The sequence below is a fragment of the Rana temporaria genome, chromosome 4, assembly GCF_905171775.1.
Source record: "Rana temporaria chromosome 4, aRanTem1.1, whole genome shotgun sequence".
Classification (NCBI taxonomy): Eukaryota; Metazoa; Chordata; class Amphibia; order Anura; family Ranidae; genus Rana; species Rana temporaria.
The window spans coordinates 79,701,885-79,719,983 of NC_053492.1; the positions used below are offsets into that span (position 1 = coordinate 79,701,885).

The 18,099-nt window shown below is 40.0% G+C and overlaps 1 protein-coding gene across 1 annotated transcript in view; it reads right to left on the reverse strand.

The window, feature by feature from the left end:
- NTSR2 (neurotensin receptor 2) overlaps positions 1-18,099 on the reverse strand; it is a 117,920-nt gene that overhangs the window by 78,085 nt on the left and 21,736 nt on the right. Inside the window, exon 2 of the mRNA XM_040348570.1 lies at positions 121-397. Within this exon, the coding sequence (XP_040204504.1) occupies positions 121-397 (277 nt within the window). The remainder of the gene's footprint in view (positions 1-120; positions 398-18,099) is intronic.

Here is an 18,099-nt window from a genome sequence, read left to right on the forward strand (position 1 = left end):
GATGTTCTGGATAGAAATGGTTGGGTTTTACACCAGCTTCTTAAGGAAGTTTCAACATTTTCATGCAAGGTCCACTTTAAGACATTTAAATGGCAAAAGAAATGTACTGATTTCCTTAACTGAGCATGTAAATGCTGTGTTGCAGTGACTGTATACGGTTGGGTTCACTGGACACCGTGAGGTTCTTCTTCCAGCTGGTTCCTCCAATGGGAATCCTGGATAGATTTCCGGGTGAAGACTGAGACTTTCGCAATTCCTTGGAAGCCCGAGGGCTCTTGCAGGAGGAATGGACGATCAGACTTGAGCGAGATCGCAGGGACACAAGATGGCTTACTGTGATGCAGTTCAGACCACCAATCAGCGTAACCGGAAGGACAAAGGAAACAAATGCATTGACCTAAAATGATAAAAAATAAACTTAGAATGGTCTATGGCATAGAGCAGAGGTTCCAAACTGTGTCAGTTCCTAAACTTCATTCAAATACTACAAATGGTAACAAGTCAGGCAAGTATCAAAATAGTAACACTTAAAATAGTAAAATGCAAACTGAAGTTTGTGGACCTTTGTGCTGTTCCTGGATCGGTCTAAGTTCTCAGAGTGGTGAGTACGATACCTCTTTTATTGCAGAGAACATCCATCTGGAACCATTTTTGTGGCTGACAGGGAATATGGAATAGTTAGAACCCCTGGCAGTTTTTTTCTATTTTTTTCCTCTTGTCCCTTTTTCCCATGAGCAAAAAGTAGGAGGAAATCTTGAAAAAATGAAAGCAAAAGTTTTCCTCGCCTACTGTTCAAAAACAGCAAGTTTGGACTTTCAATCACTTTCTGTCCCAATGCTAACAGTTACAAATATAAATTAAGAGACATAGTAATAAAGTGGGGACATAGTAATAATAAAAAATGTCTCTTTCCTACATAGTTTCTTTAACCCTCTATACCCCCCCCCCCCCACCCACACCGATGCGACTTGTCATGCGATTTAATAGTCACACCAATTTTGAAATTTGTTCTTGCAGTACATTTTGCAATTTCAGGTGTGACTTGCATGGACATCTTTATTTGGAAACTGGGCTAATGAGAAGTCTTATGAGGGTACCACATCCCTATAGAAAGTGCATTTTGTTTTTAGAGAAGCATGGGACTTTAAGGGTACTGAAAAAAGTATTTGAACAGAGTATATATAAAAAATGTAATTTTTATTGGTAAAAAAAGGTTTCTTTTAAAAACAACATTACATGTTCAGAAAAAGCATACTGTCTATATGACACATGCAACCACTTCTTACTCTACATGTTTCGCTCAGAGAGCTTCTTCAGGAGATTTTGACAGTGTTGCAAGGAATTTTTAAGATACTACAAAAGAAACAATAATTGTGAGAAATCTTATACATTGGTTGTAACGCGAATTCACATTGATTATATATTATTATTAAAATAACACATGCAAAATGTAGACAGCGCTATTGAAAACACCTGAGATGGTGTCAACTATAAATATATATTCAGCAAAAATGTTCATGCAATATAAAGATACAATATGAGACATTTACTATTCGTTAAAGCCTTGGTAGGCTATAAGGTTAGCAGCTGTTTGCCTTAATTGGCTAGAATATAGAGAATATATTTATTCATTTGTGTGTATTTTACCTCATCCATGAGCACTTGTTTATATAGGAACTAGGTGCTTTATTCCTGTATATCTATATATCTTTTTACATTATATATTATGATTACATAACAATTTTTGAAAATTTAAAATATATTTTGCAGATATATATGACACTCTGGAAATTAATTGCATACCAGTTGCTTTAAAATATCATTAATCTGTTGCCGATTCCTAGATAGAGTTCTTGAACCTGCAGGGAGGGACCTAACATGTGTAACCAGTAGGGGGAGCAAGAATATCTAAAAAAGAAAAAAATCTCTACAAGAAGAGATAATTAATATTTTCATAGGGGTATCTACCACAATTTCACTTGAAAAAGTTGAGCCAGAGAGTCTTCACATCCCCTTATTTAAAGCAGGGGGAAAAGAAGAGTGAAGAAGAAAAAGATGTAATATAAGCTCACAAGGATGCAAGGCAGAAAAATCTTTTCTGCACCTAAACAGACACCAGCGGATTACCTGCTGGCAGATCTAGCGTGGACCTGATTACTTAGGAATACCCAATCAGCCAAGATCCTGTGAAAAATTGACAAATCAATTGGTATCAGTCTCTAAAGTTTATGGATTAAAAAAGGATACATGTATATAAATAATTTTCATCCTCCATACTTTTCATCCTCCTCCAAATAATCATCCACACTCGGCATGGCGAAAGGCACTGAGGGTTCAAACATGATAGCCCAAATGGAATGCCCCCCATACCGGCAATCGAAGCCTGCAGAGTCTCATCATGGAGGTGGATCAAGCAAAAAGTATACTGTCGCTAAGAGGGAATAGTACTTACATATTTCAAAGATCCCACAGGATTGGTTAGGAAAGCAATGGTGGAAAAAGAAGGAAACCGGAGGAGAAACAGACACCGGTCTCTCACTGGCATAGGTTCACTGTCAGTTACAGGGCGGCTCTGCGCCGCCATTTATGGTCCCGCCTGCATCTGACATCATTGGCGGGTAGTGGGCATGTTTATGGTGCTGAAATCTCCAAGGCGGAAGTAATGTCACGCCAGGATGGCGCGATCACCAATTCCGCCATCTTGAGAAGTTCCTAAATGCCCTTACGTTACAGGGGACGGATCTGAATCCACATCACCGCCCCTGTGGGCGGGCATTATTGTTTCTCACCCAGAAGGAAAGTGCTCATAGAACACCTATCATTCTGTGGAGATGCAATAGAGAAAATGTGGGGACATGAGATTATAACGCTTGAGGGCTCTGGCTACACTAACCATGATTGACTAGACAGAGGATGGCCATCAGTGCCCGTGGCGTCCATGCGGTTACTCTTTGGTCACTACTCTCCATTCAATTAACAGCTAATTTCAGCGCATTTCAACCAATTGTTGATGCATTCCTGAAACTTTAACAGAAAAGCAGGGTACATTTATATATTACCAACTGGATTTTAAGGCACACATATTTCAGATTTCCATGTGCAGAGAGACACAACTCTCTCTACAGTATATCCCCAACTGAATATAAACAGTTACATATCAAATCACAGGCAAATTAAAAAGACAGCAGTATTAACAACAGCACAGAAAATTTGGCAGAAAGCCCTTATAGAGTATCCAAATGCAAAGATGAATGTATACATATGGAGGAACAGACTGAGAAGTTATGTTCATAGAAAATGCTTAAAGGGGTTGTAAAGGTTCGTCTTTTATTTTCTAAATTGGTTCCTTTTAAGCTAGTGCATTGTTGGTTCACTTACCTTTTCCTTCGATTTCCCTTCTAAATGTTTTTTTTCTTTGTTTGAATTTCTCATTTTCTGTTTCTCCTCAGTAAGCTTTCCACCATCATCCAAGCGGTGGAAAGTTATTTAGAACAGCTTACTGAACACCTTACTGAGGAGGAACAGGAAGTGAGAAATTCAGACAAAGAAAACAAAGAAAAAAAAGAAGGGAAATCGAAGGAAAAGGTAGGTGAACCAACAATGCACTAGTTTAAAGAAACCTATTTAGAAAATAAAAAAGAACCTTTACAACCCCTTTAAAACTGAATGCATCATCCAGTCCTGGCAGGTTCAGGGCCTCTCGTTGTAAGGCTTCATTTCCACTGGCGTTTTTACAGCCACTTTGTTTAGCCTTTTTTACAGCTTAAAAACGCCTGTCCATGTTTATTTTGTAAAAAAAAATATATATTTTTTTTTTGTGAGCTGGAGCTCAAAAACGCCGCAGTAGTAGTAGTAGAAGAAGGAAGACTGCCACTCCAGGTGAATGCAATAGGCAATCAATGTCCTCTCAGAAACTGTGGGTGCTGGCAATGCACGAAGCAAAAATGGGAGAAAAGATACAGTCCTGATCAAAAGTTTAAAGGGTCACTAAAGGAAAACATTTTTTTTGCTGAAATGACTGTTTACAGGGTATAGAGACATAAAAGTTAACTGATTGCTTTTAAAAATGATTAAAAATTGAATTGAATCTATCATATAATGTGCCTCTAGATTCACTTTCGGTTTTAAAGGACATACATGAAGTTCTGGGTGAGAGGTGAGTCGGGAAGACTCACAGAACAAAAACAAACAAATCCAGGGCAGTGTTTTGTTTTTAAAATGAATCTGATTGGTTCTGAGGAGTTTTAGACACACAGTAATGACAGCTTAGACCACCGTGAAAATCTCCCAGTATGATGGTTATAAGGAAACAGGCAACCAGGAAGTGTGGAGGTGACAGCAGAATTACAGCAACTTCAAAGCAAAAACGAACAATGAGGACATGAAACCAGGACTGCAGTAAGGTAAAGGAAGCTATTAAGCTAAAAAAAAAAATTCCTTTTAGTGACCCTTTAAGACCACTTGAAAAATGGCAAAAAATCATATTTTACATTGTTGGATCTTAACAAGGTTCCAAGTAGAGCTTCAACATGCAACAAGAAGAAATGAGAGAGAGACAAAACATCTTTTGAGCATTCAATTTAATGAAAACAACGAATAAACTGAAACAGGCTGTTTTTCAGCTAATCAAAAGTTTAGGACCACATGCCTTTAAAAGGTCAAATCTGTGCAAAGATGTGGATTCATTGTCATTTTCAAAAAAGAAAGAAAGTTTTATTCTCTGATGAGAAAAAATGTAACCTTGATGGTCCTGATGGTTTCCAACGTTACTGGCATGTGCTTAGTCGTAGTTATGACTAAGCACTAGACCTCAAAATGTGTCGGCTATATATCCCACTGCTTTCTGTATTTTTAATCCTTTTTCACCATTAAAGGCTACCTTACAAGTTTTTTCCGGTGTGCGGCTGTCCATATATCTTTTCTCCCATTTTTCAGGTGCGTGTACTATGTCTTGCTTTTTTGTTTTGATGATGGCTGTGAACCAAGTTATCTCTTAGGAATTTGGATCTCATATAGGTTATATCTGGATATGTTTTAATATATTTGGACACAGTAGGATCGGCCATCAATAAATACCAGTATTTCTGCATAATGCCCTTAATTGTTTTTGTTGTCCAGAGTATCGTGTGATGAGCCTCACTCCACTCTGTGGTTTAATGACTTTGGGACTGTGTTAGGTCCCTCTCTCCAGTTCAAGATCTCTATCTAGGAATCAGCAACAGATTAATGATGTTTTGAAGCAACTGGTATGCATTCATTTTCAGTGTGTCATTTATATCTGCAAAATATAATTTACATTTTCAAAAAAATGTATGAAATAATATATAATTGATGTGATTTCTCATTACAAAATAGTTAATATGCAAATACAGTGATACCTATTATAAATGAGGTGCCAAATGTGATATTAAACAGCGCTCAGAAAAATAAGTGAAAATGTAAATCAACAAATATAATATTGGTACAGTGACATAGTGAAAAATAAATAAATAATCCACCCTCTAAGTGAGTCAATATATAAGTGTCCAAAAATCCGTGCAAAAATTGCATCAAAAAATACCAGGTTGGCAAATAAAGTCCATAAACTGCCTAAGTGAACAAAAAAAATATATATATAAATAGTTCATAAATGGAGAACAAAGGAAAAGAAAAAATCCTTCCCGATCTTCAATAAGTGCTTTCACCACACCACAGTGACTGCGTGCTTCCACCACCCATCAGAAATGCAAACTCACCGCAACAAATGGCCTGACACTTTCGTGTTTAGGCACACAGGCTTGTTAACTGACCCCCTCAGTTTAGTTGATAGAACTCCTTCTTTTCATATAGAGTGGAGCATTCAGTTAAACAGATGGAGATCCGAAGCAAAAAGAAAACTCCAAGATAACAGCCATATGCAAATAAGAAAAAGAGAGCACAATAGTGTGATACTGTAACACAACTTTTAATAACACACTACAAATTTCCCAAAGAATGCACTCACAAAGGTAACTCTTGTTACAAGCAGTGTATAAATCCAAAAACTGACACGGTGTAAAACAAAAAATAAAGATATCCTCCAGGTGAACTAGTGGTCACAGCGGACCAACGAATAGCCCAAGTGTTACTCACAGCCCTTGTGCAGGTGTACTGGAGCTGCTGCTTAGGTAATTGAGCTGGTGGCAGATAAGACCATTCCACGTTCAAGCTTAGAAAGTTAAGGTATGCGGTTTTGACTTTAGTAATCACTCCCCGACATGTTTCATCGAAATGATTTCTTCATGGGGTTACTTACCAACTGTCTAGTGCCGCTTTATATAGTTGCCAGGGTCCTCCCTCCCCCCTTGTGTTGATGCGTGCCTTCTGATGTTAACAAGCTACAGCTGAGTGGGCTTACATTCCTCCCAGCCATGCTAACATGCAGGTGATCCGCTCATCCAATCAGAGCAGCATCATCGTCATGACGCTGTAACTGGCATTCTTCCAACGTGGTGGAGGCCCTCAGTGGCGACGTCGGTGTATTACACCACATCCCACTGCCTAGTATCGAATGTAATGTCTAACCCCGATGGTTAACCCCCTGGCTCATCATATCCCTTTTGAACAAATTTGTTCAAAAGGGATATGATGAGCCAGCTTTGAATACTATGATTGAAGACATTGCTGTTATCCCTAGAGATAAATGCTTGGAGAAGAAGGCAGAAGAGCCAAACAATAATCAACACCAATGCGGATTCCTGTCTGGGTTTCATGCCCAATATAGGGAGGTAGAGGCCATTTTTAAAAATCATTGGCACATCTTGGGTAAGGACAGACACCTTGCCGAAATTCTTCCGAGTCAACCACGATTCATCTACAGGAGGGCTCCTAATTTCGGTGATAAGGTGGTCCGTAAGATTTTAGATCCCCCAGACCAACAGGCCCTCAGAATAGATCTTAAAGGATTTTTCTCCTGTAGGAAATGCATCTGCTGTAGAACTGTACAAACAAGTAACAGGGGTAAACAACAGGTCATGAGTAGTGATGGGAAGAGTTTTTCTATTAAAGAATTTATTACGTGCAACTCTTCTTACGTAGTATACCTGATCTGGTGCCCCTGTGGGCTACTTTATGTAGGGAGAACCAAGCGGTTATTGCGGATTCGAGTGGCTGAACACCTTGCGAATATTAAGAAAGGCTTCGAGTATCATAGTGTGTCAGTCCACTTTAAAGAAAAACATAACCAAGATCCCTCGTTAGCTCAGTTCTGCGGTATTGACTGTGTGTACCCTTCGTTAAAAAGCCATTTTCCGAGGGGACTAAATATAGAACTGGATGTGAATTGCTTCATTAGCAATGCCTAAATTATGAGCAATAGATTTGAGACATGTGTTTTTACATATATAGGATGATCATGAGCTATGTTTATATAAAGGGGCCAAACAACTGGGCTACCCGTCATGATCAGAGTTTTGATGAGTGCATGCATATGGGGATGATGTAGTACACCCACTTACGTCTAAACCAGAGCATTTATTTGTTTTACTAACGTATATTTATACACATGTCATTTACAGCTCATGGCCCAGTTTAATATCTTTTTCCAGTATTCATTTTAATATAATGTTTTTAAATAATTTTAACATTTTTTAAAAATATATGTATTATTTTATATATATTTTTTATTCCTATTAATATCTTTTAACTAATATTTTTATGCATTTTCAATATGGATAACAATATCTGCAACTCTTTTATATACCATTTTTAGAATATCATTTATATTTTGTATATACACTTATTGTCTAGAGATGTGTTTGTAGATTTTAGAGTGCTATATAATATATATTTTATATATGTATACATGTCATTCATAACTATACACACCATTAATTGGCTGGCTCTTGTGCTTAAATAATGAGAGCCAATGTACTCTGTGTTTCTGAATTTATACTGCTATACTCTGTATGCATAGACCTAGAGGTAACTTGTGGTCATAGGGACATTCGAAAAGCTGACAGTCAGCAATATTTGGTTTTCATCCCTCCATTATGGAATACACTGCAGGCAGGTTGAGTGTCATACCCCAGTTTAACCATCGGGGTTAGACATTACATTCGATACTAGGCAGTGGGATGTAGTGTAATACACCGACGTCGCCACTGAGGGCCTCCACCACGTTGGAAGAATGTCAGCTACAGCGTCATGACGATGATGCTGCTCTGATTGGATGAGCGGATCACCTGCATGTTAGCATGGCTGGGAGGAACGTAAGCCCACTCAGCTGTAGCTTGTTAACATCAGAAGGCACGCATCAACACAAGGGGGGAGGGAGGACCCTGGCAACTATATAAAGCGGCACTAGACAGCTGGTAAGTAACCCCATGAAGAAATCATTTCGATGAAACATGTCGGGGAGTGATTACTAAAGTCACAACCGCATACCTTAACTTTCTAAGCTTGAACGTGGAATGGTCTTATCTGCCACCAGCTCAATTACCTAAGCAGCAGCTCCAGTACACCTGCACAAGGGCTGTGAGTAACACTTGGGCTATTCGTTGGTCCGCTGTGACCACTAGTTCACCTGGAGGATATCTTTATTTTTTGTTTTACACTGTGTCAGTTTTTGGATTTATACACTGCTTGTAACAAGAGTTACCTTTGTGAGTGCATTCTTTGGGAGATTTGTAGTGTGTTATTAAAAGTTGTGTTACAGTATCACACTATTGTGCTCTCTTTTTCTTATTTGCATATGGCTGTTATCTTGGAGTTTTCTTTTTGCTTCGGATCTCCATCTGTTTAACTGAATGCTCCACTCTATATGAAAAGAAGGAGTTCTATCAACTAAACTGAGGGGGTCAGTTAACAAGCCTGTGTGCCTAAACACGAAAGTGTCAGGCCATTTCTTGCGGTGAGTTTGCATTTCTGATGGGTGGTGGAAGCACGCAGTCACTGTGGTGTGGTGAAAGCACTTATTGAAGATCGGGAAGGATTTTTTCTTTTCCTTTGTTCTCCATTTATGAACTATTTATATATATATATTTTTTTTTTGTTCACGTAGGCAGTTTATGGACTTTATTTGCCAACCTGGTATTTTTTGATGCAATTTTTGCACGGATTTTTGGACACTTATATATTGACTCACTTAGAGGGTGGATTATTTATTTATTTTTCACTATGTCACTGTACCAATATTATATTTGTTGATTTACATTTTCACTTATTTTTCTGAGCGCTGTTTAATATCACATTTGGCACCTCATTTATAATAGGTATCACTGTATTTGCATATTAACTATTTTGGATTCTATAATTTTTAAAGCAGCAGCTCTTGTATATTTATTAATTTATTCATTTATTTTATAAATATCACCAGTGTTCACATTTATTCTCCAGCTACGCACAGTGAGGGTGGCTCACATTAGACGGCCCTTATCTCCACCCCTTTTTTTCCAGATTTCTCATTACAACCAATGTATAAATAAAAGATTTCTTACAATTATTGTTTCTTTTGTGGTATCTTAAAAACTCCTTGTAACACTGTCAAAATCTCCAGAGGAAGCTCTCGGAGTGAAACATGTAGAGTAAGAAGTGGTTTCACTTGTCATATAGACAGTATGCTTTTTAAGAACATGTAATGTTGTTTTTAAAAGGAACCATGTTTACCAATAAAATATACTTTTTTTTTTATATACTCTGTTCAAATACTTTTTCAGTACCCTTAAAGTCCCATTCTTCTCTCTAAAAAAAAATGGCATAGACATCTGTGCACAAAGTCTCAGATGCCTTCTAAGTAGCATGTAGCATGACTAAGCACTAACTGTGTGCTAAACACGTCGGCTATCCCCTTATGTGACTGTATATTTGGATTTGCATGTCCAGTTTTTATTAATAAAGACTACTTCTTCAAGTTCGATTGGAGTGCGGCTGTCCATCCATTTCCACTTTTCCATGTTTGCCTAGTGCATTGCCAGCACCTTGGATTCCTGGGAGGTTCCTTGATTTGTCTGCTAAAGATTCACCTGGAGCGGTGACTCCTTTTCTCCTTCTAAGTAGCAGCTGAAGTAGTGCCAATTTGAAACCGTACTACTTTAAGTGAAGTAGCATGATTTTTAATGTCGCAATAGATGTGACCAAAGGATTAGTCAAATGTTTTGACTAAAGAAGCACTGAGGCTACATACAGTATACAGCACTGTGTTCTGGGTTCGAGCCAAGACCTTCCAGTCTCATACCCAGAACACAATATAATCTATCTGAGCAGTGCTCAGCCATTCATTTAAAAAAAAATTTCTAGCAATGAATACAAAGCTTGCTCTGATTGGCTGAGTCAGGAAGCTTTGTATTGATTGCTGGAATACATCACTTTTGAATGGCTGAGCGCCGCTCAGATAGACTCTATTGTGTTCTGGGTATGATAGAGGAAGGTCTAGGCTTGAACCTGGATTACAGTGCAGTATGCTGTTTATACTGCACATCCAGCAGCCACACATGTCAGTGAGGGACATAGTTCAATTGGGCCAGCTTGACCTAAACGAACTATGTAAAGTGTACCAAAAGCTGGAGTTCAGCTTTAAAGCTTGTGGTTTAAAAGAAGCTCACATTTTGGAGAAGAAGCAGAAGAGCACTTTATGGCAAACTGCACCATTTCATCCCACTTATCCAGGCCCAGCAATCCATGAGGTCATTGGTTATACAGATATAGTACCCTTCTATAGTTAGGTTGTGAAGTTAAATGTACAGTAGTTCTTGGCTTCACTGTGGTGATTGATTGTTTTGGTCTGTTTGGGGCTTCCTGAGCTGAGAGTTTGATTCTTCCCACCTGCCTCTGAAAGACGTTTCCAGAGTATAGGGCAAAGACAGTCAAATGTTTAGTGTGAATATGTATCATGTCCCAGCCAATACCTGAAAAAAGGCATTTAGAAAGTGGCTAGAGGTGATAAATGTTTGGGAAGTCTTGCCAGAGTGTTCTTTTTCCTCCAGGGAGGGTTCCAATTATCTGTCCAATTCTCTGGCTACTGTCCACTGAGACAAGAAGCTGCAGTCTGGGCCTCAACAGCTGCTGGGCTGAGGGCCTGGAAAAGATTACTAGTCAATGTTTGCTGGAGGGCACTGGACTGAATCCCTGGTCTGGAGAATTATCTTGTTACCTCTCTCGGAGGAAAACTAAGTATCAGAGGTTGCTATATGGACTGCTGCTGTAGGGTCCTAGATATAATGGCCATTCCCTATTGCCTCTCGTAAAAGCTGCTATTAGAAGATTGGTGAGTTAGTACAGCTTGTCCTCCCATTTTTGTTATTGATGGTATTGATCCTGAACCCCACTCCTGTTAAAGGTCTTCAGCAATAAATACTAAAATGACATCCACCAGACTAAGCTTGAATTGTCAGTGTGCCTGGGACTGAGCTTGTATGACTGGCACCCTCTGTGCTGTTGAATTTTGGGAAGTGGGTAATACCAGGATAGGGTGCAACATGACATACCGGGCCTTTCCACATACACTGCTGTAAGAAAGAAGAATTGGGACCCTGTCTGTCATAATACTGCGATTTCAGGTTAGAAATCTGGCTTTTTAGTTTTGTGTTTTAAATGTATCCAGTGATTAGTTAAAAGAAAATTGGTTGGAATTGGTTATTGGAGTTCATGCATCCTTGCTGCCCTTTCACTATCATATTTATTAAGCTATGCTCTGTAATTAACACTAACTTCTATTTTTCCTACTCTGAGTGGAGGACAGTTTTTCACACAAACATTATTTAAAACCGGCGTGAATGAGGCAGCTGGTGCAGTAATTAATTCTGCACTTAGGAAGGTTATGTGTCATATTTGCATGTAAAAAAGCTCTTTAGCCATCTGAATTTAAAAAAAAAAGGAAGTAGGATGAGAATTTAATCTCAAGAGATAACTTGTAGGGGGAAGTAGTAGAAATGGTGATTCCTTTGTCTTATGTCAGTCACCGGCTACAGTGACATTGAGGAAAAGGCACAGACATGTACAGTCTGTATCCATGCATTGTTTTCTTCCTACTGACAGCAGCAGGATTTGTCACAATCTACCATCACAATTGAATATGCAAAAAAAAAATTACCTTTACAACCCCTTTAACATTTTGAATTCACTCTCCCTGAAAGTGGTACTAGCTGACAGAGTTAACAACTTAAAAAAACCCTTTTAGAATTCTCCCTCGGGAAGCAGAATATACAGGGATGTGGGAATTGTTAAGAGAATAAAAATCACGCACACATAGGCTGAACTGGATGGGCCTGTGTCTTTTTATCAACCTTTTAAAGTAAATATCGGGAGTAACTAACTGTAGTTTCTATGGTGGGAATTAGCATAGAGAGAGGGCTGTAGAAGTTTAGTGCTGTCGGTGCCACAGACGAGTAGAGTAGAACACTCCTATGTTCAGACCAGTATTTCCATCACTGGACCCTATAGGCACACAACCTTTGACACTCTAATGCCTCGTACACACGACCAGACTTTCTGAGAAAAAAAGTCAGACGCGCTTTTTTTTCTCGGAAAGTCTGGCCGTATGTAGCCTCCATCTGACTTTTTTTCTCGGAAGTCCGACGGACCTGAGGTAAAGAACCTGTTCTCTTTCTTTCCATCGGACTTCTGACGGACTCACGGTGGACTTTTGCACTGTAAAAAGTCCGACCGTGTGTACGAGGCATAGGTAACATCCCTCTGTTAGGAACACCTTTTTAAACAGGATATGGGGAATTCATAAAGAAAACCGTCGGCTGCCACAACAAAATGGCCTGTACTTGCAGCTGATTCATGTACTTGTAACAGCCAGGTGCATAAATTTGTCAGTGCCCAGCAACGAATGGTTGAACACTCCTTGCACTCCTTGTACTTCCTTGAAAACCACTGTGCCTGTCACACTGACAGGCTCATGGCCAAGGAGTTTTGTATTGAGGTGGGCGGAGCCTGATGGGGAACTGAGAGAGTAGTTCCCATCAGGCCCACCTAGTTGTTATTGACAGTGCATGGCAAATCTGTAGCTGTTATTCTGTCCAATAATGGTTATCAAACTTAGCCGCTGTCATGCACTGATAATCAAAAATTATGCTCACAGAATGGGGAACTAGTCTCTCAGATCCCCATCAGACCCTGTCTACCCACCAACAAAAATATCCACAACTCCCTGGTTTCCTGGACATGTCCAGGGAAGATACCTTTCTCAGTTTCTCTCCCTTCCTCAGCAGCTTGCAGAGGCTACAACTGATGAGGTAGAGGTAGCTGGACAAGTGATGAGCAGCTCTGTATTGTTAGAACAGGCATGTGGGCAGCCGGGGACAAGCCCTAATAGCACACAGCTTCTCCTGAAGACGCAGCTACTATGAGGATTCACAAAGCACTTGCCTCTAAAGTTACGGCGGCGTAGCGTAAATCTGCCGGCGTAAGCGCGCCTAAATCAAATCAGGAACAGGGGGCGTGTTTTATGTAAAATAAGCTTGCCGCTTTTTTCGTACACGCATGCGCGCGCATGCTCAGTATCACTTCGAATTTTCAAATGAAATTACGTCCGCTCAATGCCTAGACGACGTGAACGTAATTTACGCACAGCCCTATTTGCGAACGTTTTACGCAAACAACGTAAACGACGGAAAATTCAACGCTGGCCCGACGTCCATACTTAACATTGCGTACGCCTCATAGAGCAGGGATAATGTTACGCCGAAAAAAGCCTTACGTAAACAACGTAAAAAAATGCGCCGGGTGGACATACGTTTGTGGATTGGCGTATTTGCATACTCGACGTGGAAATCAATGGAAGCCCTACCTAGCGGCCAGCGTAAATATGCACCTTAGATCCGACGGCGTACTAAGACGTACGTCAGTCGGATCTAGCCCAGCTTCAGGCGTATCTTGTTTTGTGGATACAAAACAAAGATACGCTGGAGCATCCTAGAAGTTACGCGGCGTATCAATAGATACGCCGACGTAACTTCTTTGTGGATCTGGGCCATAGTTGCTAAAAAGTCTAATAGAAACTATGCTATGAAACCTCGTTACCCTAACCGAGCCACAGAGACATTGCCATGAAAAGTCCATGTTTCTCCAGCTTTCATAATCAGTTTCATATTATGTTGCAATGTATATTTGTGCTTTGCCATTCTTAGCCTGTTTTGCATGATTTTTTCAACTTTGCAACTCTTCAGTTAGTTGTGCATCACAGATACTCCCTGTTGAATCATTCTGTCAATTATTTATTCTGTTATAGCCGTTTCATTTTTCTGTCTGGAATGGGAAAGCTGAGCATTATTAAATGCACTTGAGCCTCAAATACTTAATTAGCAATGACCTTACTTTGGGTATCAAAAACTGAAATCATGTTGCCAAGCTTGTAAGTCATTGCAAAGTCATTGTTTTTGCACACTAACACGAAATTTCCCCAGTGCTCCATCCAGTTAAGCAGCACAGAAAGCTTAATTAAACTGTATCTACCGGTTTAGATTAAAAACATAAGTTGCATACAATTGCAAATATATGTTAAAACACACTGCTGCACCAAGGAACCTCAGCAAAATGTGCTCCCTAATTCTAAGTGATAAGAGCCTGACACTATATAGCAATGCATATATCGAGATCAGGCTTACCTTGTGGAGCTAGCCCTATCCTTATTGAAAGCACAGCAAAACACTAGGGCCCAGATTCACAGAGAGCAAGGCGCACATTACGCCGCTGTAGAGCAAACACCGTACGCAGGGCCGCCATCAGGAATTATGGGGCCCCTTACACAGCTTCAGGCATGGGCCCCCTGGAGCAGAGAACCGGGGGGGGGGGGTGCTGCCGCCCTGAAATTCAGAAGCAGGGGGGGGGGGGGCTGCCGCAGATTGAGAAGCGGGGGGCCCTTTACACAAAAAAAGAAGAAATAAAGAAAAAAATATATAAAAAAAGGGGGTAGCCATCTGGGGACCTCTGGGCCCTTTAATAAAAATAAAAAAGATTTATAAAAAATATATATATTTATTTATTATATTTTTTTTAAAAAGGGGGTTGCCATCTGGGGACCTCTGGGCCCTTTAATAATATATATAAATGTTTGTGTGTGTGTGTATGTATATATATATATATATATATATATATATATATATATATATATATATATATATATATATATATATATATATATATATAAAGAAATTACAAAAAAGGGGGGTTGCCATCCGGGACCTCTGGGCCCTTTAATGAAAATGAAAAAAATAAACCTCTGGGCCCTTTAATAATAAGAAAAAAATAAATAAAAAAATATATATATATATATATATATATATATATATATATATATATATATATATATATATATATATATATATATATAAATTAAAATAAACATTTATGAAAAAAAAGGGGGGTTGCCATCTGGGGACCTCAGGGCCCTTTAATAAAAAATATATATATATATATAAACAAAAATAAAAAAATAAACATTTATATAAAAAAAAGGGGGGATTTGTCACACATGGGGCCCTGGGGACCTCTGAGCCCTTTAATAATATATATATATATATATATAAAAAAATATATAAAGACAAAAAAATATATAAAGACAAAAAAATATATATAAAAAAAATATATTTTTTTTAATAAAAAAAGGGGGGTTGCCATCCGGGGCCCGATAAAAAAATATATAAAGACAAAATATATATATATATATATATATATATATATATATATATATATATATATATATATATATATATATATATATATAAAAATATATATATATAAAAAAAATATATAATTTTTTTATAAAAAAAGGGGGGTTGCCACCCGGGGCCCTGGGGACCTCTGGGCCCTTTAATAATAATAATAATAATAATAATAATAATATTATATATATATGGGGACCTCCGGACCTCTAAAAAAAAAAAATGGCCCTTTATTAAAAAATAAAATAAAAATATATAAATAAAATATTTTTTTTATAAAAAATAAATAAAAAAAGGGGGGTTGCCATCCGGGGCCTCCGGGCCCCTGGGGACCTCCGGACCTCTAAAAAAAAATTGGCCCCTTTTTAAAGGGGGTTGCCATCCGGGCCCCTGGGGACCTCCGGGCCCCTTACAGGTGTAATGCCTATACCCCCCTGATGGCGGCCCTGACCGTACGCCACGCCAACGTAGCCTGGAGAGGCAAGCATTGCATTCAGCAAGCCAGTGCTCCCAACGCTGCGCCAGCGTGGCGTGGGTTTCAAAGGTGCACGCCGGCGTAGGTGGAAGTGGGCGTGACCCCATGCAAATGAGGCGTGACTCCATGCAAAAGATGGGACGAGCACCAGACAGGTACGTATACACGAACTGCGCATGCGCCGTGGACGCATGCACAGCACCCTCCTGCGCCTGCTCACAACCACGCCGGCACAACTGCCTAAGCTACGCCGGATCACTGCGTACGCAGTGAACATAACGTACGCCCAGCCAGACACGCGTCCAACGCACAATACGCCGGCTTGTGTTCCCTGGTGCAGACCTGTGCATGTCTGTTGCCGGGTTGCACCTCATTTATGGGGAATAACTTTACGCCGGACGTACAAATTACGCGCATCTCACGTAGCATGCGCCGGGCACATGCACGTTCGTGAATCGGCATATTTCCCTCATTTGCATGTTTGAATGGCTAATCAATGGGAGCAGCACCATACGCCCAGCCTATATGTGCGCCCACCCTACGCCGGCGTGTGCAAGCTACGTCGGCGGGGTGTAGCCTGTTTTTAGGCGCATGTCGGTTCGTGGGTCTGCCGCACACATACGGCGGCGTACATTTGCACTTACGTCGGCGTAATGTGTTATACGCCGGCGTAAGTGCTTTGTGAATCTGGGCCTACAAGTCTGGGATCACTTAGGCATCTGGAATCCCCCAATGTATTGCACCAAACAAAGCAACAATGGCAGGCACGGAAATAAAATTTCAAATAGCAAAGGAAAGGTACACAAGGTTGGTGCATGTTTTTTGTTTATTTATTTTTTAATCTTGGATAGAGTAGATGCAAGACTGCTCTTAATAATTATTTACAAGGATTTTTGATCTGATTCTACAAGCAGAGTATCTACTACTATAATGCTGGTAATTGACCAGTGCATAAATATATACCTGTACATTTTCTGGCTTAAGAACCTTGCTGTGAAAACTTTCTTAAGTTTAAGAATACAGTATGTACACCCAAAACTTTTTTTATAGTGTAGTCTATTCAGTGGAATAACGTCCTTACAGGATGTCTCCAATTTAGAAGCTGACCTCAGTGCATTATTTAACTGAGCAACTAAGTGGCAAATGTGGTTTAATGTTAATAAACAGCTGGGGGAGTCAATGGGTGAGAAGGATCTAGGTATTTTGGTAGATCACAAACTTAATAAGAGCATGCAATTCCAAGCTGCAGTTGGCTTTGATCTAAACCATTCCATTGTAGCTCTGGCTGTATGTTTAGGGTTGTTGTTCAGCTGGAAGGTGAACCTCCACCCCAGTCTCAAGTCTTTTGAAGACTCTAAGGCCTCGTACACACGACAGAGTTTCTCGGCAGAATTCGGCGAGAAACTCGGTCAGAGCCGGATTCTGCCGAGAAACTCTGTCGTGTGTACACTTTCGGCCCGATGGAGCCGCCGAGGAACTCGTCGAGAAAATAGAGAACATGTTCTCTATTTTCACGTTGTTCTATGGGAGCTCTCGGCCCGCCGAGCTCCTCGGCGGCTTCAGGGCTGAACTGGCCGAGGAACTCGATGTGTTTGGCACGTCGAGTTCCTCGGCCGTGTGTACGAGGCCTAACAGGTTTTCTTCTAAGATTGCCCTGTATTTGGCTCCATCCATCTTCCCATCAACTCTGACCAGCTTCTCTGTCCCTGAAGAAAAGCATCCCCACAACATGATGCTGCCACCACCATGTTTTATGGTGGGTATGGTCAGGGCCGTCTCAAGAGTATCATGGGCCCCTGGGCAAAGTAATGCTCTGGGGCCCCTGGGCAAAGTAATGCTCTGGGGCCCCTACAATGGAGACAGTGCAGGTAAACAGACATCAAGTAGGTAGGAGGCAGACAAGCGGAGCTTCCCCTTTTGGGTGGAGCTCCGCATTAACTACATGAACAATCATTCTATACGGCAAAGAAACAGTGGGAAAATACTACATACATAAAGTAA